Source organism: Tasmannia lanceolata, unplaced genomic scaffold, assembly GCF_043159265.1.
Source record: "Tasmannia lanceolata isolate RefF3 unplaced genomic scaffold, GAP_Taslan_0.1 ptg000015l, whole genome shotgun sequence".
NCBI classification, from domain to species: domain Eukaryota; kingdom Viridiplantae; phylum Streptophyta; class Magnoliopsida; order Canellales; family Winteraceae; genus Tasmannia; species Tasmannia lanceolata.
Window position 1 is genome coordinate 34,325,916 of NW_027518692.1, and position 23,498 is coordinate 34,349,413.

The 23,498-nt window shown below is 38.0% G+C and overlaps 2 protein-coding genes across 2 annotated transcripts; one reads left to right on the forward strand and one right to left on the reverse strand.

The window, feature by feature from the left end:
- Window positions 1-204: 204 nt before the first annotated feature.
- LOC143845353 (uncharacterized) lies at window positions 205-8,065 on the reverse strand. The gene is made up of 2 exons (XM_077353662.1): window positions 7,864-8,065; window positions 205-1,605 (listed from the first exon to the last, which is right to left on the reverse strand). Exon 2 carries the CDS (start codon window positions 1,472-1,474, stop codon window positions 671-673), a length of 804 nt encoding a protein of 267 aa, XP_077209777.1. The 5' UTR covers window positions 1,475-1,605; window positions 7,864-8,065; the 3' UTR covers window positions 205-670.
- A 4,091-nt stretch (window positions 8,066-12,156) lies between these two features.
- Window positions 12,157-23,041, forward strand: PTEN1 (Calcium/lipid-binding (CaLB) phosphatase). Its single transcript, XM_077355580.1, has 9 exons — window positions 12,157-12,567; window positions 13,656-14,028; window positions 15,251-15,427; window positions 17,282-17,395; window positions 18,533-18,721; window positions 20,899-21,135; window positions 21,254-21,355; window positions 21,632-21,878; window positions 22,450-23,041. The coding sequence occupies exons 2-8, from the start codon at window positions 13,876-13,878 to the stop codon at window positions 21,836-21,838; spliced, it is 1,179 nt and encodes a 392-aa protein (XP_077211695.1). The 5' UTR covers window positions 12,157-12,567; window positions 13,656-13,875; the 3' UTR covers window positions 21,839-21,878; window positions 22,450-23,041.
- Window positions 23,042-23,498: the final 457 nt, after the last annotated feature.

A 23,498-nucleotide genomic window follows, 5' to 3' on the forward strand; every position in this document is an offset into this window, starting at 1 on the left:
CATGTGGAACCCATGCATGCAGTTTGGATTGTGGATCCAGTGTTATACAACCCTAATTCGGGCCTTTTCTCTGGGCGATTGCGTAATCTACACTGATCTCGAAATTGTAGATTCTTTCTTAGTTTCTCTCTACTTTATACTTAACTGGAGAACTGCAATTCCAAAATCAGATATATTTAGTCCCGGAAAGAATGAAAAATGCAATGAAAGTAAACCCACATAAGGTTGGATAAAAATCATCAAATCCAATAAAGTCTCCATACAAACTTAGATCTTGTACTCTCAAATACTTATACACAAAATACTCAACTCCCAAAAGCAACAAAGGGTTCAATCTTGGGACCTTAGGCTGCCACCAACATAGCTGGGTTTAACCACATGTGGAAGAAGCTTCAGATTCTTGACTGTTAAACCATGGCTGGGTAAAACCTTCACAACCATCATCATAGCAAGCTCACCTCATCCGTACTGTTTCTCGGTGCAGAATTGGCCATTCAAATGCAAATGCTAGGAAAAGGATTTCATTCACCATCAAAAGACTGAGCAGTTTATCCTTGAAAATAGGGAAGTCGTCGAATTACACCATAACTGAGACTGAAATGAAGAGAAATACCATAGAAAACTTGCAAACTCTTATTAACAGGATTTATAGATAGAAACAAATGGCACTTCAGGTGATGATTTCTCTCACCAGCCAATCCAAACTAGGATATGCGAAGTAGAGTATCAGAAAAGATGGCAAAGCAAGCAGAACAGTGACAAGGATGTACAGTGCCAGAATGGCAGCACAGGCTGGAATTGCGTACAGTACGATCAAAAGGAAAATGACAACCAGTGGGAACTTGGAAGTCAAGTGAACGAAGAAAACCAGGGATTTACGCAAGGAAGCGTGGAGCCTCTCTACGTTTAGGTACTCAGTTACAAGGGTGGCATCATTCGGGTTCGGCTCCAAATGCCCCGGATGCATGTGTGGGGCCCTTCTGAGGTGACTATTAACTTCATTTCCTGAGGGTACACCATTGTTTGAAGAACAAACCCCTTGATGGTCCCCGCAAAAAGCGGGATGAGACTTCACCCTGTCGCCATTCATGCTCTCGACCATCCATAGTAGGAAAAAGTTCTTACGAGGAAACTTAAGATTGCCCTTGTAAACTAGGCGAAAGGATAGTAAGTGGCACCATGGGCAGGAGATGAAGAGAGGTAGCTGGACGGGTAGGGTGGGGAATTTCACGACGGCCCATTGTAGTCCAAGGACACAATTCTTGCAGAGAGTGTGACCACACCATAAGACGTAAGGTACGTTCTCAACAATATTGAAGGATTCCCAGCATATTGGGCACTCTAGACCTTCGTCTCTACTAGTGCTAGAAGAGACCTCATCATCTGAGCATTCAGAACCAGCCTGAGTTGGCACCGGACGGCCGTTCTTTGGTCCTACGCTTCCAGCTATAGCATTTGAAGCAAAACTCCACATGATGATGGGCAGAGGTATCTAATTATGAAAAAGACATCTGCAATTACACCAGTAGAGTCCAAAAAGGCCCAGCCCCAAGGATGGTCCAACTTCGAAGGGTAGCAGTCAACAGGGATTCTTTGAAGTCAAACCTGAAAAATAAACACTATGTTACAAGATCTGCAACATGCTTACAAAATAAGATCTGCAAAAGACCTTGAATTCTTGCAGATGAAAACAAGATCTGCAACCCAACATGCTTACAAAATAATAGAAAAACAAGAAATCTATCATGTGCAAATATAGACTGAAGTGGATATGTATACAGATAAGACTTGTCATTTTACAAAGAAAAAAGAAGAAAATAATGGATGCGAGTATGGGCATTGTATCTTATGCATGAGTATTTAGAAAAACCATACAGGGCATAAAGAGGGTAGTTGACAACTTCCGTATTAAAAGGATATATAAAAGAAGTACCCAGTGGTATCCAATATAAAGGATCGCTATATATGAAAAGATACATAAAAAGTAGCACCAAGCATGTCCAAAAATACTCCAGCTTCATATCATTTCTAAATGGATCTTTGACCTACTAGAAGTATTGAGGCATCATAAGATGGCATATTGGCTGGAACCACACTAATCTGTGAGCAGGTCAAAACAACAAGTTACCTTGACGTTTCCAAGGAACCCCCAGATAGAAGGATAAGGTGGAGCTTCAAACCTTCAAACAAACAAATATTCTCATGCAATTCTATTTGATCAAGGGTGTTTCATCAGAAAACTAAATGTGATGCTCATAAACTAAAATATTATGGTAAAGGCTTCCATAATTCCAGTGCATTATTAATACAATTATCCAGCGTCAAATAGAAAAGAAAAAAGCATACCGCAGGTACACACAGGAAATCTGGAACTGCATCATTTGATTTTAGATTCATAAATTACAAATCAAATGATAAATGAGACCTTGTGGAGCATCCATGGCTCCAAATTGCGATTAGAACATGTATGAAAAGGGCCAAATAGCTTAAATGAACTTTCTTTTGAAATGCTAGGGAAACTGAAAATAAAACTACAAAAAAGGGAGCAAACGTGCCCCATAGCTAATAAATCCCCTACTTACCCATCCTTGGCAAGAGAATTGGCCACATCATTAGCTTCTCTAAGAACTTACAGAAAGAAGCATCATCTGCAAAAATCCAAAATTTCACTGATATATGAGCTAACTGCCACAAGCCTGCACTATGACACAAGGTTGCCAGAGTGGGAATCGGAAGCGGGAATCGAAGGCTCCCAGGGAAGAATCCTACTCAAGGTTGCCAGAGAAAGAATCGAAAGCGGGAATCGAAATGGGAATCGAAGCGGGAATCGAAGGCTCCCAGGGAAGAATCCGGCTTCCTTGCTATGACAAATCACCTTCCATTCGCATTCAAGGAATCACCGTCTACCTTTCTACCCAAAGTCTCCCTCCAAGCTCCTTATGAAAATGCAGTCACGTGAGAGGCGCTCAAGCCTTGGCTTCACTTGAGTACATGATTCCACTAGACCATGAAAAAAGCCAAAATCAACTAGCCATGATTGTCTCCAAAGTAAAACACACCACCGACTCTGACTAGCCCCAAATTCTGCAAGGAACTACCACAGAAATTGTGTTTAATTATGAATGGTGGCAATGGAACCACTTTATGCATTTTGTTTCCTTACCAATCTTCCCTTGGGTCATTCCTTCCATTTCGTAACACCGTCTTGAATCACTACCGCCCATAAATCTTTCCCAGCAAGAGCCTAATTACCAACAATTTTTGATATCGAGAATGCTTATACTAAATAAAGCATGTTTATCCTCAAATATCCCTTAATTTCCGTTCTTTCAAATAGTCCAAACCACCACAAAATTGAGAGAATGACCTCCCCTCGCGCCGGCGCACAATAGGTCTTTTATCGTATCTTTCTTTCTTTTGCTTTCTTTTTCATCTTAGCGGACTTCCTCGGTCATCTTTGTAATTGCGTTCTTATTCTTTAATGATTAATTGCCCTTCAAAAAAAAAATCTTGTGTAGGGTCAAAATCTGACGTAGGGCGCGATCGGCGAAAGCATTCTTTGTCCTTCAAATCGAATTTTAGAGGCACAATAATTTCTAAATCTTTCTGAAATTAGATCTATAATTATTATTATTATTTTTATTTTTGTAGGAGATAAGAAGCTTGGCCTTACAAAATTCGAGGGGACACACGGGTCGAATCAAACTCGAAATAGGCAAATTGAGAATCTCGCGTTCAACAAAAATAGATGGGAGAAATGAAAGAAAAGCTACCTTGCTAATTCCATTAGCATAAATGAAGAAGATAATAGATTCAAGAGAAGGGTCAGGCTCTTTCTCTCCAAAGAGAAATATCTCTACAAATTTCAATTCATCAAAAACTACAAAAAAGAAATACCATAGCTTTATATAGACTAGCCCATTACTAGAAGATGACCAAACTACCCCTAATGAAACATAAATATACAAATCACCTCTAGTGAGCAAAAAGGCTAACAGCCTCATAAAGAAAAATGACAACAAATGTAACAAGATGACTCTCATATAAGTCAAGAACTACAACTAACACTATCTAAGCTAATGCAAACACACGATGAGCCAATACGTCAGGGGATGCTTTGTATCAAACTCCACTTCTTAAAAAGAACTAGACCTAGTGTTCGCATCAACTCCAGCCAACCATGTCCTCCTAAATCAAATATGAAAATAATCCTATGAAAATAATCCACTCTCGTATCAGGAGTAGTAAGCCATAGATGTCACTCAGCCACATGGATCACATGAATGGAACCTCCCTGCAAATGTGGCGGTCTAGAGGGGTAGTAGTACACATAAATACAAGCATATGCTGAAAGTGGCATAGGTATAGTGGTCTGTCATTCCAACTAGCTATAATCTCACCAAATATATCATCTGTATCAGGTGTAGCGGCAATAGGCAGCACCACCTCAACATGAATAACATCTTCCGCAGCTCCCTCTGCCACTGTGGCAAAGGTAATGTCATTTGTGACATCTACAAGTGTATGCTGCTCATCGGAATCAATGCTCGATATAGTCAAGGTTTAAAATTTCGGTTTCGGTACCGGTTTCGGACCCTGAAATTTTGAAATTTCGGTCGAAATCGGGTACAAAACCTGAAACTAATATTTTATTCAATATTAAATTTCGGTGAAATATTTAAAAAAAAAAGATTTTTTGGGTCAAATTTAGGAAAAACCGAAATTTCGGTCAAAATAAATGACTTTTCGGTTTTTATCGATTTCAGTGTCGGTCTCCACCGAAATCATTTCGGATTTCGGTCGAAATTTAAAACCATGGATATAGTATCTAGCTGAGCTATAGGCTCTGGCTCTACATGCTCCACAATAAGCTCATCGTCGCAATCGGCTTCACTAGCATGAGGAACATTTGGTAGTATTACTAGTCAGTCTCATCACCATCACTGTCATGATCCAAAATAGTAGTATCAACAACCTCTCCTGACTGGTCATGTGGATCCTCAATGTTAGCTTCCTCCCCTTCCTAATCACTAGCCTCGTGATCGGCTTCTAGGGGTGGAGAAAATGCATGCGTTTTAAGTGAAGTCTCTGCATCTGCACGGTGAGGGCATCAAGATCAACATTCTATTTATTGCGAGTCTCCGTTCTCGGCAATGCTAGGTCAAGAACTTTAGTCATTGGTCCTCAAAGACTCTTTCCTCCTCATATTGTCTCTCAAACTCTGTCGGGGCATAGATCCTCAAGAAGTGGTCACGAACCTCCTTTTATCGATGGAATGGAGGTTTGCCCAAGTCACGATGCTCCCTTTCCAGGAGTAGCCACATGGACTCTGGATGTAGCCTGACGGTCTCTCTGGAACTCCATAGCGTCTCACGATGTCATCCCCTAGCGCATCCACTCATCATGTGACTGCATTAGCTTACATAATGGTAGTTGTAGTTTTTGTCTTCTATGAGTCCTGTTGTTACATTTGTTGTCATTTTTTCTTTGTGGGATCATTTTAACCTTTTTGCTCAATAGAGGAGGTTTGAGCATTTAATTTTCATTAGTGGTAGTTTGGCAATTTGATAGTATAATGTGATAATCTATATAAAGCCCAATGGTCTTTCATTTTATAGTTTTTGCTGAATTAAAATTTGTAGAGATATTGCTTTTGGAGATAAAGAGGTTGGCTCTTCTTTTGGATATATCATATTCTTTCTTGTGTTAATGGAATTAGCAAGTTATTGATTGTAGCTTTTCTTCCATTTATCTCATCTATGCTTGTTGAATGCAAATTATCAATTCGCCGCTTCCGAGCTTGATTCGACCTCATGCGTCCCCTCACATGTGATAAGGCCGAGCTTCTTTTCTCTTAAAATATAAAAAAAAAAAATTATAGATATAATTTCAGTAAGATCTGAAAATTATTGCGCATCTGAAATTTAATTCAAAGGACGAACAACGCTTCCGCCGATCGCGCTTTACGTCAAAATCCCATATTGACCATTATTCCAACTCAAAAAAATGACTACTATAATGATTTAGTGGTCATCCATGTAATTAGTCCTCCAAGGCAAGTATCTAAGTTATCATAACCAAAACCAGCCATGAATACCCCAATGAATCTACCAAAATTTTGACTTGACGACCATTTTTATCAATCAATTCGAAACACCGCATTGTTTTTTTAATAGTAAGAAAGAAAACGAAGGGTAAAAGAACTTCAAATTCTCCACGCACACAATCTCACCATGAAGGGTCTATCCCATCCAAAGACAGTTCCAAGTTAAAAGAACAAATGGTTACGAGATAAAAAGATACAAAAACCAATGAAGCACAAATGAGTCCAAAGAATTAAACAATGAAAGCAATTCCAATTACAATTTCATGGTGAATACTAACTTACAAAAAAAATGCATAGACAGCTCCAGTTCAATTTCTAGATTCAAACTTGTTTCGGTCCTGAGTGAGAGCTCGGGTGGGACCCAGCCTAGCATAGGACAGGTTTAAAGGGACTAGCCTACCATGTTCCATGCTCTGTAGCTTTTGGTGTATTGGTTAGCTTTTGGTGTATTGGGTGGGACCCAGCCTAGCATGGGGCAGGTTTAAAGGGCTTAGCCTACCGTGTTTAAAGGGCTTAGCCTACCGTGTTCCATGCTCTGTAGATTTTGGTGTATTGGTTAGGTACCTAACATTTGGCATCAAAGCAAACACCACGTCTTGTGTTCGGGTCATGAAAGGGGCGACCTGTGGAGAGGACTACCTGGAAAGGGCTACCTGGTAAAAATAGCCAGAGTGAAAGCCACAAGAGTAAAGTTGCCACGGAGTGAAGGGGCAACCTATGGAAAGGGCTACATGGAAAAAATGTCAGAGTGAAAACCATCACAGAGTGGGCCACCGAGGACAGCGAATGTAGAAGCGTGGTGGAATGCCATGGTCCTCAGTGGGACCCTACCTAGGTATGGGGCTTGGTCGTCTCAAGCTAGTATGGGACAAGTTTAAAGGGCCTAGCCTAATGCATTCTATCAGCTCTAGAGCTTTTGGTGTATCAGTTAGGTACCTAACAAAACTGCATCTCGGCATTCTAATCGCATTTTTTACTTTTAAATAGAAATTTTTAGATAAAAAGAAGAAGACAGCATCCATAAAAAATAAAAAAAATAAAAAAAAACTACCGAACTCCTAATTCAACATAATTGGCGGGCTAGATAAAATCAAAACCCCAATAAAATTGAAGAAATACAGAATTTAAAACGAATTTCACAACTACAACGACTATCAATCAAAACCCTAACTTTCTGACACGACAGCGAAGCAATCAGAAAACCCAATATCAGTAACAAAAAATGAGAAATTTAGGGCAGAATCTAGCATTTTGGCAGGAATGATAACCGAATCATAATCCTAATTCAACATAATTGGCAGGCTCGCTAAAATCAAAACCCCAATAAAATCGAAGAAATACAGAATTTCCAACAAATTTCACAACGAAGCAATCAGAAAACCCAGCATCGGTGACATAAAACGTGATATTTAGGGCAGAATCTACCATTTTGGCAGGATTGATAACCGAACCATACAATCTAAACAAAAAGATAGACTTTCATCGAAAAGGACCTGATTTCCAGCAAATTCTACAACTACAATGACTATCAATCAAAACCCTAATTTTCCGACATTACAGCAAAGCAATCAGAGAACCCAAAACCAGGAACAGAAAACGTGAAATTTAGGGCAGAATCTAGCATTTTAGCACGAATGACAAGCGCGAATCATACAATCAAAGCAAAAAAAAAGGGACTTTCATCTAAAAGGATCCGATTTCAAAAGGTGAAAAAGAAAATATTGGGTCGATTGAAGGAGTTTGAGAAGAGATCTTACCGTTAATTTTTCGCGAATTTGGGATTGATCGAATGAGGATGAGGAGAAGGATCGAGGAGAGACAATGAAAAGGAGAAAAGCCCTCCATTTCTCCCTCTCTCTCTCTCTCTTCTCTCTCTATATATCTGTTGAGAGTACAAAATCACGAATGCTTTAGTTTTATAATTTTTGTTCTCGAAAACAGAAAACCAACTGCCTCAAAATATCTTGACCTTGTTTACACGGCCTCTTGATCGGGAGAGAGGAATAAGTTGAAATTACAGACATACCCCCTTTTCACTCTTTTGTGAAGGGCCCATATTAAAATTTAAAACTATGCTTTTTAGTGAGACTAACCTAAGTCCTTCAATAAATTAGGGGTGCAACTTGGATTGGGCTCAACCCGAACCCGATGGGTTCAGCCCGATTTTGGCTCAGGTTGGGTTGGCATTTCCTTGGGTTAGGGTTGGGAAAAGCCAAACTGATTTAATCTCAAGTTGGGTTAGGGTTGAGGCCTGGGGCAACCCAACCCAACCCAACCCAACCCGAGCGGAACCCAACCTCCGTCCTCTAATATTATCTCAACTGCTTTGGCCTTAGGTTAACCCGAACATAACCCGGCCCGATTTGAAAGAAATCAAGTTCGACAGGTAGGGTTAAGGTTGATCATCCTTGACCCGAGGCTAGGGTTGAGTCAGGATAGGGTTGAGGGAAAGCCATCTCAGGTTGGATTAGGGTTGGCCTTATGGGTGCAACTCGGGTTGATTTCTGGGAATTCCGGTTGAGCTTTTACCTTAAAATCAGGTTGGGTTCGGGCTGATTCCAATTCATTTTTTACCAAAAGCTCAACCCGACCCCACCCAAGTTGCACCCCTAGTTGGCCTCAATCCAACCCGAGTTGCACCTAACGAGCAACGCACTTTAGTTGCGACGGATACGAACGAAATTACATGATAGAGAAGTAAATATAAAATGAAAATGTTAAGGCCTTGTTTGTTTTAGATTGTGACAACTGATTGTGGAGTCCCCAACGGGACCAAAAATTGCACTAAATTTGAGTCCAAAAATCAGTTGGGGATTCCAAAATTGGTTATCATAATCTAAAACAAACTGGCCCTAAAAGAAAATTGCCACTAGGTTCCTTCCTAACAATCACATTTTGGGTTTCATTGGAGCCAACCAATTTGGATGCCATAGCTGGGCTCATACTTAGATATCAGCGCAATAGAAAGGCATTTTCACCTTGTTTGGCAAGCCGTGATAATGGGCATGGTTTTAAATTTCGACTGAAATCCGAAATTTTGGATTTCGGTGAGGACCAAAACCGAAACGTACCGAACTGAAATTCCTGAAACTAACCAAATTTTGTTTGAAATTTCGTAAATTTCGTTTGAAATTTCGTAAATTTCGTCGAAATTTATAATAAAATATTAATTGTTTACTCCGTTAAAGAATTTCGATCGAAATTTCGTCCAAAAAAAAAACCAGGATTCCATGCATCAATGCCAAATTTCGCCTGAAATTTCGAGATTTCGGCTAAAATTTCATTTTCGGATAAGTCCGAAATTTTAGCCGATACCGAAATTTAAAACCATGATCATGGGTAAGGCATGTAAGTAGTCCACATTGTAAGCATGACAGTGCAACTCGGCTAACTTGCCTTTAAAATGTCCTTCACCCTCTTGGGCAAAGACTTCCACTACCTATCCATCTTGGCAAAAGATCCTCAGGTGGCCAACTTCTTGTGCTATTGAGCACAAAAAAAATAATACAAACCGAGCAAAATTCCAAGGGGTTGTTTGGTGTGTACATTGCACATTAGCGCTGCTAGGAAAACGGGATTCCGTTGTGGGGAAAAAACCGTGCATCAACAACTACAGCCAGTCAGAAAGGACAAATGGAACTATGGAAGGAGCTCAAATCCCCATAAAAGGTAATAAATACACATTGAAAAGGGTCAAAGCAACAGTTACTTCATTCCGGTCCCAACGGATTATTGGACTGAAAATTACACTAAATTTGAGTTCAGTAATTGGTTTGGGACTCCACAATCAATTGTCATAACCTAAAACAAACAGGCCCTAAGCGGACAACTGTGAATATATGATTGCTTGCACTATACATAGTAGACCAATGGTTCTTGGGAAAGATGACACTCCTATTGTTTTTCGTTCAATTTCTAGTGTGTTGAATATGTTTGCCATATTTATATCCCAAACGGCCAAACCTTCTAATTAATGTTTTATTACCTAAAAACAGAAACAATTGGGGCCCGTTTGGATACCCCTTGGATTTGGATTTGGAGGTGAATTTGGATTTTTAAATCCAAATTTGGCGTTTAGCAAGCTTTCATGATATCTAGATTTGGATTTGAGTGAAATCCACAAGATTTACAAATTCCTCATGTTAGTGTAATTTTTTGGATTCATAAATCCTTTTTGCGAGAGGTTATTTATAAATCTAAATATGACCCATAAGGGGTTAAAATGACCAAAATGTACTAAAAAAGTATTAAATGACTTAAGTACCCACATGACATTAAAAACTGATCAAAATACATCGTAATAGATAAAATGACTAGAAAACCCCTGAGTTAGGCAAAATGACCGAAATACCCCTATACCAGGTAAAAATGACAAAATACCCCCGAGTCGTGCAAAATTACTAAAATACCCATATGACATAAAAATGATCAAAATAACCTCATACAGAATAAAATGACTAGAATACCCCAATATCATGGAAAATTACTAAAACACCCATAGATCAAGTAAAAATGACCCATGGCTCGTAAAAAATGACTAAAATGACGAAAAATACCATCATGAGATAAAAATGATAAAAATATGCCATATTAGGTAAAATGACTAGAAATAAAAAATGACAAAATACTCCCGAGTCATGCAAAATGACTAAAATACCCTTATGATATAAAAATGATCAAAATAACCTCATATATGGTAGAATGATTAAAATACCCCAAGATCATGAAAAATTATCGAAATACCCCTATATCAAATAAAAATAACCTATGGCTAATGAAAAATGACTAAAATGACTAAAAATACCCTCATGAGATAAAAATGATAAAAATACGCCATATTAGGTAAAAGGACTAGAATACCCCCGGGTCATGCAAAATGACCGGAATACACCTATACCGGGTGAGAATGACCAAATACCCTGAGTCATAGAAAATGACTAAAACACCCTTATGACATAAAAATGATCAAAATACCCCCATATTGGGTAAAATGACTAGAATACCCCTGGATTATGGAAAATGGCTGAAATGCCCCTATATCAAGTATTTTAGGGCTTTTTGGTTTTGTTAGATTTCAAATTCAAATCCAAAGAGCATCCAAACAAAAAAAATTAATTTAGATTTGAAATCCAAATCTATACGTGGTCATCCAAACGGCATTATTTATAAATTTGTGAATTTTAAAATTCTTGATTTCAAATCCATGGATTTTGGAAATCCAAATTCACCTCCAAATCCAAATCCAAGGGGTATCCAAACGGGCCCTTGATGAATTCCTCATAAAAATGAGTTTTTATTTGGTGTAAGCCCTTAATAGTCCCCCGTATTTTCTAAAAAGTACTATACGGACCACACTATAGGATGATCCAAACCGTCCATGTGATCGGCCACTACGTAAATAGGTTGTGCTCCAAAATAATTTCCATAGGATGATCCAAGCCTTCCGATCTATAGAGGTTTCCATAATACACAGTTCCTCCATAGATCGGGGGTTGGGATCATTCTATTTACTTTTTGGCCCATCACATGGATGGTTGGATCATCCTATGGTGTGATCTATATTGAAGAAGGGATCATCCTCTATAGATCGGGGCTTGCACCATATGAAAACTCCATAACAAAAAGCTGTGATGAATTCTAAGCATGGTTTTAAATTTCGACCAAAATTTCGGATTTCCGTCAAGACCGACACCAAAATGGCTGAAACATACCAAAATTTGGCCGAAATTTTGAAATTTTCGACATTTTCGTAACAAATTTCAGCCCCAAAAATCAAATTTTTGTGCGACTGTACTGAATTTCGGTCGAAATTTCAGGATTTCAGCAGAAATTTCGGTTTTGGCTAGGTCCTAAATTTATGCCGAAACCGAAATTTCAAACCATGATTCTAAGTGAGAGGGAGAGAAAGAGAGAGAGAGAGTGAGTGAGTGAGTGACTGAGTGGGTTTTTTTGTAGTGATCTCATGACTGAATATTTTAGAGTCAACCCTGGTCAAATCAGAGACGGGTCTATGTCAACCCTGGTCAAATCAGAGATGGGTCAATATGTCTTTTATAGTATCTTTGCCTGCTCTCCATTCTCCAAGCATTTTGGGGATTTTAGGGTTCCCTAATCTTTCGGCCCATTTCCTGCTAATATAGGGCTGAAAATGGGTCTAAAACTCCCTCCAAATTTAGCCTGGATCCGATTTGGACACACCTTATCTTTTCTGATGAAAAGATGGTGGCGTTCATGTCCGGGCCCCCACTTTTACTTAGCCATTTCGTCTTGCAGAGAGATTGCAAACCGTTTTTCTAGGGTTAGGGTTTTACTCATTCCTTTTTGCCATCATGGCTGATTTTGATTGTTAAGGAAAATGGGTAACCTAGAATTCGCCTTTTTCGGCGTCTTTCTGCATCAATGTGCCTTAGAAAAGGATCAAAACCACCAATTTCAGCTCTTCATGGTCCCTTCTTCTTTGGGTACGTTTCTTTTTCTTCTTTCCCCTGATTTTTTCCCTGTTTGGATTGCAGGAAAACCATTTCTGTTGGAATTTTTTTTCTAGGAAAATTTTGTTCTTTACACAATTTAGAAGGGAATGATGATATTATTATGGTTAATTTAGACGGATATCATCATAAATTAAGGGTCTATCTACATAAAATTTGAATAGGTTTGGTTCAAGTTCATCTTTTTTTTTTTTTTTTGTGTTTAAAATGTGGAAATTTTATAAAGAAGTTTCCCTTTCCACATTTTTCCTAAAAATTCCTGCAATCCAAACAATGCCTTATCTTGTGAAATGATTGATTGTTTTATTTTCCGAAAATGGATACGTTGTGAGATTGACTTATTTATGGTTTAAATTATTCAAAAGGACAATCAAAGCTAGAACTTTTACTGCATAATATCAGAATTTCCAATGCATTTCTTGTTACGTTATATATATATATATATATAAATATATATATATATATATATATATATATATATATATATATATATATATATATATATATATATTCTTTTATGTTATTGGGGAATTGATTGAACTGATGTTTTTTGGAAAATGGGTAAGCTGGAATTAGCTTTTTCGTTGTTATTTCTTCAGGCCGGGAAGTCAGAGAAAGAACTTTTAGAGGTTTGATATTAGAATTTCAGGTGCTTTTTTCCTTTTTAAATTATTTCTTGAAGATCCATTTTTCAGAATTCATATATTTCTCAGGGTTTTACTTTGACCTATCAATTTTGTTAGATCATTGAATCTATGAAATTGGTTTGTTTGCAATTGTCACTACCCGCTCCTCTAGAAAATAATCAAACCATGCAATTTTAGCTCTTGAACATCAAACCATAGAAAGTGATTCTTTTTTTTCTTTTTCTTTTTCTTTTTTTGAAGGAATGTCTAGGTGGAAGTGTAAGGGAACATTTTCTTAACATGTAAGCATAAAAAAAATCAGAGAAAGTTTCCAAAAAAATCCTCTGACAAATTGATGAAATGGGTGCTTGAGAATGTGTTTTCTTCAAGATCCATAATTTAAATTCATTGATGTTTTTAATATTGTGGTTGCAGGTACCTTGGAATTTTGAATATTGTAGGTGAAGGTACCTTTCCAGGTTCCTTAATTTTTCTTTGGTAGTTCACAAATTGGGTCACAACGGGGTCAAGTTTAACGAAGCAGGGCCCAGGGAGGGTTGGGAATGTGGGGGAGTTCAATGGCCGTCAGAAACTTGTCAATTTTCTCTCGCGGTTTCTTTACATCCGGAACCTGGTCTCTAAGCAACGGAGACGAATGCTCGTTGCTGGCTATGACCTTGACATGTCATACATCACTGATCACTTGTTGGCAATGTCATTCCCTGCCGAGCACATGCGTGCAATGTATCGGAATCCTCTCTGGCAGGTCAAGGATGTGCTAGACATGAGACATTCAGGTCACTACAAGGTACGCTCTATGACCCAAATCCTTACTTTTTTGTTTATAATTTTTCGGTTTTGTTCTGTTTATTTTGATAGCTTCATGAGTTTTTGTTTTTTGGAATAACTACTATTGATTGTTGTTAACTTACCAACTTCTCCAAAAGCTTAAGCTGTTGGAGAAAGGCGTTATTTATCTTTTATACTTTAACACTCCCTTGCACGTGTGGCCCACTTGGCAAACACGTGACACATGTGGTCCCACTTTGGGCTGGCCATCGCATGTGGATTTTTGCTATCCGGGAGGTTTGAACTCGAGACCTTTGCTCTGATACCATGTTAACTTACCAACTTCTCCAAAAGCTTAAGCTGTTGGAGAAAGGTGTTATTTATCTTTTATACCTTAACAATTGTGATTACATAGCATATCTTTTTATTTTGTACAATTGATTCAACATGCGTTATATGTGATCAAAATGAATATATATTATTATCCTTATAATCAATTTTGCTTTTCTCTTTCTACTTATCTTCTTCATCTTCTCCGTCTTTGAACAAATGCAATTACATATGTAATCTATGTTGTTAACGTAGGTCCATTTCTTGAGACTTATCAAGTACACAATTTTTTTGGTGACATGAATTGCTATTGAACTTATGGCATGTTTGGCTTCCATGAATTTTTTTTCATGATAAATCGGGGTCTAAGTGGAGGTGAGGGTGAGGTGGCTAAAAATCAGGAAACAACAAACAGGAAAGTAGCGTCTCTGGTGATGAGAAGTTGCAAAAATCAGGAAACAAAAAACTCTACTCAGAATCCGACCGACTGTTTCCTGATTTTTTGTCGATCACCACAGAAGCTAGTTTCCTGTTTTTTGTTTCCTGATTTTTAGCCACTTCACCCTTATCTCCACTTGGAGACCCTCGATTTATCATGAAAAAAAATTCATGGTAGCCAAATGTGCCCTTAGTGTTTTGTCGTCCTGAACAAATTGCTTTGAAATCTTATATTCTTGTATAGTTTACACATTGACATATCCAACTTAGTGTTTTGTCGCCCCCAAGAAATTTCACTGAAATCGTATATTGTTGTACTGCTTACACATTGACATATCCATATGATGTGTTTTTGGCAGTCTATTATTCCTTTGTACAAATGTATACTACAATTGGTCCTTTTTCCTATGCGAATCCATGTTCTTTATCGCTTGCATAATGTCTTTATCATCATTTGTTGTGGGCATTTGTAGGTTTACAACTTGTGTATAGAAGAGAGCTACGATCCTTCACATTTTCATGGCCGTGTGGAGATGTTCCCATTTGATGACAACCACGTTCCATCTCTTGAGACAATCAAGCTCTTCTGCGAAAGCGTATATTCATGGCTTTCAGTTGATCCAAAAAACATTGCAGTTATACATTGCATGGTAAGATTTGCAAGCATAGCAAAAAACAAAGAACTCACATATACATGGGAGAGGGTTGGGGATGGTATTGTTACTCAAAATTTAGACACTTCTGTTCGTCATTGTTACTAAAAAATTTAGAGTAGCAATACACCTACACTGATGATCAGAAGTGTCTGATAGGCCTCAAAGCATGCCCCTCAAACCCCTTTGAAAACACTAATACACACACACACACACACACACACACACACACACACACATATATATATAGGGGAAAGTGATTGTGAGCGGCCCCTCATATAAGCTTATATGAGGTGACTGCTAAAAACATGGTGGGCCCACATTTTTGGGGTGATCCGAGCCGGTCATTTGATAGGCCCTGACGTAGATAGGGGGTGCCCAAAAAATCAGCTCCATAGGATCATCCCAACCTACTAACTGTGGAGGTGAAAGAGGGGGAAATGGGTGGGTATAAATTTGCCCACTTACCCGTCCATTTTCCCCTCTTTCACCATCACAGTACGAAGGGTTGGGATGATCCTGTGGAGCTGATTTTTTGGGCACCCCTTATCTACGTCAGGGCCTATCAAATGACCGGTTCGGATCACCCCAAAAATGTGTGCCCACCATGTTTTTAGCGGTCACCTCATATAAGCTTATATGAGGGGCTGCTCACAATCACTTTCCCCATATATATATATATATATATATATATATATATATATATAAGAAAACGGTTTCTACACACAAGTGTAGATAAGTTATCTACACACTAGCTTAAAATACAGTGGGGGCCCACATTGTTTGAGTGATCCAAAGCATTCATTTGATGTGCCCTAACATAGATAGGGTGTGCCCAAAAAATCAGCTTCAAAGGATCATCCTAACCCTTCGAACTGTGGAGGCAAAAAATGGACAGATTTGTGAAGGTTTATACACGTCCATTTTACCTCCACAAATCGTAGGGTTGGGATAATCCTATGGAGCTGATTTCTTGTGGACACCCTATCTATGTGAGGGCCAATCAAATGAATGGTTTGGATCACCCAAACAATATGCCCTCCACTGTATTTTAAGCTAGTGTGTAGATAACTTATCTACACTTGTGTGTAGAAACTGTTTTCTATATGAGATTTTATATGGTGTAAGGGCTTACAACACGGTAGGGGTACCGCCCTTGATATTTGATCCAACAACAGCTCACTTTTTGAGGAGCTGCTGTTGGATCAGATATCAAGGATGGTACTTCCGCCGTACAAAGGCCTTATTGTTGTAAGCCCTTACACCATATAATTTCTCTCTCTATATATAGTTATATATCATTCAAATGTAGATAACTACACATTTCCTATTATCCTACTCTCCTGTGGGTGCTGGAAGGACTTTTTGGATATCTTTTTAGATGGAGAGGTACTCCTTTCGCTTACTCACGTCTAGCTTCCTTAGTAATATATACATATATATTATTCACAGTCTCTTATTTTAATAATTGCTCTCCTTTGTTTATTTATATTCTAATTAGCTTTTAAAATTCTTAGAAAGTTGTCAACATCCAATCAAAGAAGTGTTTAATACAGTAAGAAGTGCCATTATCAACATAAGGGAGTGTGAATATCATTTTCCATAACAATCATTTGCTGTAGCAAGTGATTTTTTATTCAGGATCGTATGATTTTTATGTTTTCACCATGTGATCCATAATTACCATTCAAGAAATTGACATGATCAATGCTCTCTTTTTCTCTTAATTATTTCGAGATTAATTCAAATACCAAAGATAACTATCCTCATGTGCTTATTGGGGGTTTCTTTTGACTACCGACTTACTGAGTTTTGACTTTCTCCCATGTTTGTTGCACTTGTTTTTTGTAGGCAGGCAAAGGTCGAACGGGCTTGATGGTATGCGCTTATCTAGTTTATACTGGCATGTCAGCAGATGCAGCTCTTCAACTGTATGCAGATAGACGAACTACTAATAATCAAGGAGTAAGTGACTTCTGCCGTAATTACAATTCTGTCCCTTGATATTTGTTTTAAGGTTTATATAGTTGCAAAATTCCAAAGGATTTGAAGCATTTCTGAATAGACGAGAAAAATCTGCATGTTTTGCAATAGGCAAAGTGCTAACTAAACAATTATCACTATTGCAAGGTGTAAGCTTCTCTTATAATTTAGAGGGAAAAAATTTGGTGGAAGGCATTTCAGCAATTTCAGTGTACGAGTCTAAGTTTACATAAATTTACATAAAAAAGATGAATTCCAATAAATCAAAAGATATTAGAGTAGAAATTAAGTTATACGTTCATGTAAATTTACATAAAGAAAAATGAATTCCAATAAATAAAAAATTATTAGAGTAGAAGTTAAGTTTGCCTACCATTCAAAAACGAAGTTAGGTTTGCCTATTTGGGTCTTGATAGTAAAAAACCTTAATAAGCTGGAGCTTGAGCACTATTGGAAGGTGTAAGCTTCTGTTATAATTTAGAGGAAAAATTTGGGCTGGAAGGCATCTCAAATAATTCCAGTGGCCATTAGAATGTTCGCAGATAAATGTACATTGGCTAATATTAGTGTTACTAGCAAGATCATGGATGTGGCTAGTCCAGACTGAGCATCCAAGGAAACAAGGTAACAGATACTCAAGCAAAGAAATGACTGTGTGACCATTTTCATGTAATAGCGCAACTGTTCCATATCTAAATTTTACAAGAAAGTTCTTTATATAGAATAATGGAAAATAAATTACTTTTGCTTCTTCCTATATATGGGGACTCAGTTTCCCTTCTTGCAAGCTTACTTGTTTAAATTCACTTGACAATGGAAATGATAAATAAGAAGGCATATGGCTACATTCATCAAAAGAAAAGAAGGCATATAGCTAGTATCTACATAATACCATTAAGTTGGAGAGTAGTGCAGGGGAGAGGGCTTAATTCCCATTTCAATGTGCATGAAACTTGTAACCAAGAGTTGTTTCTGATGATACATAGTAATGTCGATCCAATAATGTTATCTCTAATTAAATTGCCCTTTTCTGCTCTTCTCTTTTTTATTATATATGTCATGTCTTGCCAATTGTTCTCATTTTTGTGAGTATACATGCTGATTTGTCATCCTTAACAGGTCTCAATACCAAGCCAGCGTCGTTATGTTAGCTACTGGTCGAAAATACTAACTTTTCCAAGGGGAGTGGTGGATGGACCTCCCAATGTGATTTTACCTCAACCAAGTAGCAGAGAATTGCGGCGAATTCGCCTGTATGATACAGTTAACATTGGCTCGGTCTTTTTTGTGGTGTCAGAGTTGCAAGAGGTAAATTTATGTCTCCCATTTATTTGTAGACCAGAAAACTGCTATTCTTTATTGGTGGTGGAAAAATCTATATCCCGATGGTTCCACAATGATGAACACTTCTGAAAAGCAATCAAGACCTTTACTTTTCTTTCAAATATTGGGCCTATCTTGTGCTGATACCTAGAATTCAAGACTACCGTCAATCTGTATTAGCTTGAGATTGGACGTGGACTTGATGAAGACCCCAGTCCATGTCAATGCCGAGCCTGTTTGAGAATTCATTCATTTTTTTCTAGTGAAAAAAATATCAGAATATGATTTTGGAGATTTTTTTTATTAGTTCAAATTTTGCTGGTTTTAAGAACTGAGTTACCCTTCATATATACTTGTCTCTTGATTGAATCAAATCAACTCAAGGTGGGGTTTTCAGGTACTAAATTGAATTTTTAAACACTTATTACTTATTATTATCGTTCTTTTGAAACGTAGCTTTATTAGATAGAAGAGAGAAGGAAGTAAGAGAGATGACAAGGACTGAGATCGCCCCACACTGCAGAGAAGAAAAGAGAAACAACTAGAAGAGCCAATCAACCCACAGTTAAACGGAAGGAAAAACATTGGACTTAACAAACAACTCCTTCGTCTTAGCCCTTAGCAAGCTATTTCAACCTAAGGAAAGAATAATAATAGAGCAGAACTCATCTGTAAGCACTCCTTCGATCCCGGCAGGACCCAGCTAACCTCTAAAGCTGCCACCAAAATTCAGATTCATGGAACTTGGAAGCGGTGTAGCCCATCTAGAAGAGCATTTCTTCTATATGGTTTTCTTCTTGGAGCAGAAAACCAAGGGAAGAAAATTTGATTTTTGCCACCACCACCCAAACATGAGAGTCCTTACCTTCAAAAGTCCATTGTATTACTTTCCCTCTAAATACCCCACATAATTTTGATGGGGATGATCATCCAAAGTGTGTTACCCAACACTAAGGGAAGAAACATTCTAACCTTTTGTAAGATCACTCACTGACGCCGGGTGAATCATCAGAACAAATCAGAGTGGAAGAGAGAAAGAACTGAGAATCTACCTCTCGAACCCCAGATCTAGCCTCTCCTATCCTTCTGACGAGGGGAATTATAAACATCCTCATCCTACCAACGTGAAAAAGGAAGCCATCTCGTCATCTTTTAAGTATCTTCTAAACAACCAAATCTGTTCCACCTTTGTCTCTGCCCACTTGAAGTCAATCACAGCCTGCATGTTGTTGGCCAGTCTGTAAAGACTAGGGCACCATAGCATAAACACTGTTAATATCTCGTTCAGGCTACTTTTTATCTGTATATGTCTGTGGCTGTTTTCTGGATAGGTTCGGAGGGATGCCAAGTTTTTCAAAATAACCTGAATACTAAAATGCAAAACATTCTTTCTCTTGATGAGATCATGGAAATATTTCTGATTCGAAGGTAAATCCTTTGCATGCATGCTTTTTATCAACACCTTGTGACACGTTGTAAATATTAAAACAGGAGTTCCTTCTTCATTAAGTGAAGAATATGTATAGCAGATTGACTTCCAGTTGGATTCCCTGATCACTTTTCTATTTGAGCCATTTTCATGCTACGAGTCTTCGTACTAAATTGCACTGGGTTTTAAGTTTCCCCCATGGGTTTTTACCTGAACAGGAAAGGTTTATTTTGGTCATTTCCAAAACCGTGACTTAGCCTGTCCTTTGTGAAAAGGAAAGCTACTTGTTTTTTCCATAGATCAGATGTGCTATTTATCCCTATCTCCTAGATAGATGTGCTATTTATCCGTATCTCCTAGATAGATGTGCTATTTATCCCTATCTCCTAGATCGGGGTTAACTTATTTCTAATATTTTTTTGAATGATAAATTATTTCTAATATTGAGACCAATATTTAAATATTTAAAAATTAAGACTCAACCCCGGAATGGATCTTTCAATTTCCTAGGTTGGCATGGCCATGTGAGTGAAAAGTTCACGCTCCTAGTTGTACTAAAAGCATGGCCAGAGTGAGTTAACTCAGCAAGTTCCAAGTTGGCGAGTTTGATTTTGATGGAGACATTTCATTTTTTTCTTTTATATCTAAACAAGGACATCACATGTTTTTTTTCCCTTCATTTTCTTTGATTTTGTTATGGTTTGTAAACTTACGGGGTTTGTTGTGGCAACAGGTTCCTGGTCAACTGTACCGCCCTCCTGTAGAAGTTGCTAGGAGTTGCTGTAGACAAATTAAGCAAGGGTATCATAGAACAAACAGCCCTCGATATTATCTTTCCTTCATTGAAAATGACGGAGATGAGAAGAAACTAGAAACGGAGACAGCGAGAGTTGTAGTGCAAATGGATACGGAGAGTTCTATTATCTACCAAAAGACCTGCCTTGATTACTATTTTGATAAACCTATTCTAGTAAGCCTGTAAATGTTTTTTTTTTTGTTTGGATATTGCTCCTTCACCTCTTATTTTTATTAATAAAATCCTACAGCGTAATACTGATAAAAGTTAATAACACATTATTTTTTGGCAGGTTTCCGGAAACGTGCGAGTCATTTTTTATGAAAAGATGATTGGTGGGCGTCTTTTCTATGCCTGCTTTAATACAGCTTTCATTACAAGTAGCTTGCTACAGGTAATAAAACCAATGTTCTTTTATCATGATATTTTTTTAATGCTGATGTTCTTTTTTTATCATGATTTTTACTAAGCCTTTTATGAAATTTGTCATGGTTTTCATGATATTGATTCCTAGTCTCATTCAGCTTACTTGGTCAAAATAATTTATAGTCTGAATATAATATTTTTTTGGGAGGAATCTATAGCTGCCTGCTTATGGAAGATAAATTACACCACAATTGCATTGTTCTTCAGGTTTGATATCTTTGACGCTTGCTTGGAATGCTTTCAGTTTTCTCTTAGGGATTTGGATAAAGTCGGGCGTAAGGGTAAATCCATATGTGGCCCCTCCTTCTGCGTAGAGTTGCTATTTGGACCTGCCAATGTGAGCAATCCAATATTTCCCATGGAAGATAGCTGTGATGACTCAATAGCTCTCGTGGAAGATAGCTGTGATGACTCAATAGCTCTCGTGGAAGATAGCTGTGAAGGCTGCTGAAACCGAGACCTGATTATTTCAAGTAGACACTCTATGAAAGGTTTGTTTATTCATTCTATCGATCTCCAATGCTTGCTTTAGACCGTGGTCTTAAATTTTGGCCGAAATATTTCGATTTCGGCTGCTACTGAAACGAAATCCACTTGGTTTTGGAAAAATATAAGATTTTGTCCGAAATTTCGGGACTTCGTACGAAACATATTACTTTTCATTTAAACAAGCAAAATTCCTGTCGAAATGTCAACAGTTCGATAGAAACCCTAACAAAAATCCACTCTACCAGCAGAAAAGTGAAGAACATTGAGATTCATTTAAGTTATTTCTAAAAAACGACAAAAAATAAAAAGAAAAACAAGTGTTGAAGAATCTTACCTAGATTTCGGCAGTGATTTTGTACCGAAATGTTTGTGGTTTTACAAAATTTCAACCGAAATTTCACATTGAAACCAAAACGTTTTCATTTCGCTGATGACCGAAACCGAAATTTAATACCTTGCTTTAGACTATAATATACTCTGTTGTGCCATGGTTTGTATCCTTGAGGAAATTCAGGGAAAGATTCTTAGAATAAGGAAAGTTTTGTAACTTGAGATTGTGATATTAATTTGCAGGGAATGAAAGATTGTTTCTTGCACTTTGGTACATTTCGCTGTTGAGATTAGAGGGTTTCTTTTTCAAGCTCTGCTTTCAGTCCTTCAAAGCAGATACTGATATGGTTCTCCGCTGCCGACTATTGGAGCATGCAGTGGGACCTATAGCAAAGCACAAGGGGTGACCCCATATCATTTCTGGCAGGACCCATCAGTTATGCAATGAGGGGGAGTTTTGCCTATTTCTCTCTTACCACAGGCAGATGGTCCGTGGGGCGTGGGGGGCGGGGACCGTTGGATTGTTGTCCGGTGGCTCCCATCGCTGACACGGGTGTCATTACTAATATGAAGGGGAAAGTTGATGATGCTATTCATTTTTTGGCCTGTTGGTATTAGGTATCCGACAATAAGCCACATTTGAATGTGATGTTTATGTTTTTCATTGGGTGGGTCCTACTCTGGATAGGCCACAACCCCACCAATAGTGTTGATTGGATGATCTGAGTATCTGACCGTCTCATTGATGGAACTTTGTTGAATGTTGATCCTTGGTTAGTTTTTCTTTTAGATATGCTTTAGCAATCTCTAAAAAAAGTCATTCAATTATAGGGTACATATCCGAATCAAAATTGGTACTGGGACTCCAAAAGTTTAGTCAGTCTTCACTATTTTGATCTGTTTTTACTTTTTTGCATGCCTAGAATTGGGCCAGATTCTAGAGCCATGTTAATTCAATCAGCTAATTGTATTTACAGGAAGGTTAAGTGGGCTTTTGCTGTTTAAGCTAATCATGGGCTCAATAATCTAGATTTCAATTTAGGCCCAAACAAGCAAACCCTCCGCTATTTAAATGTCTTTGAGGGTATTTTGGTAATAATAATAAGCAAAAAGTTGTTCAAGAACGGGCTCTCCCTCCGGGCATTTTAAAGTTGAATTTTGATGGGTCTAACATAGGAAGTCCTGGCCGGCTGGGATTGGGGACCCATTGGGAGGCGATGTCTCAAAAGCAGAGGTGCGTGCAATTTACCAAGGTTTGAAACTATTGGTGAGAGATTGATTGGATAATGTGG

What these genes read in the sequence shown, in the direction of transcription:
- PTEN1 (XM_077355580.1), top strand. Translation starts at nt 13,876, where the DNA reads ATGCTCGTTGCTGGCTATGACCTTGACATGTCATACATCACTGATCAC. An exon ending in GACATTCAGGTCACTACAAG is followed by an intron (nt 14,029 to 15,250) that starts GTACGCTCTATG and finishes GGGCATTTGTAG; the next exon opens with GTTTACAACTTGTGTATAGA. An exon ending in TTACAAGTAGCTTGCTACAG is followed by an intron (nt 21,356 to 21,631) that starts GTAATAAAACCA and finishes GAATGCTTTCAG; the next exon opens with TTTTCTCTTAGGGATTTGGA.
- LOC143845353 (XM_077353662.1), bottom strand. Translation starts at nt 1,474, where the DNA reads ATGTGGAGTTTTGCTTCAAATGCTATAGCTGGAAGCGTAGGACCAAAG.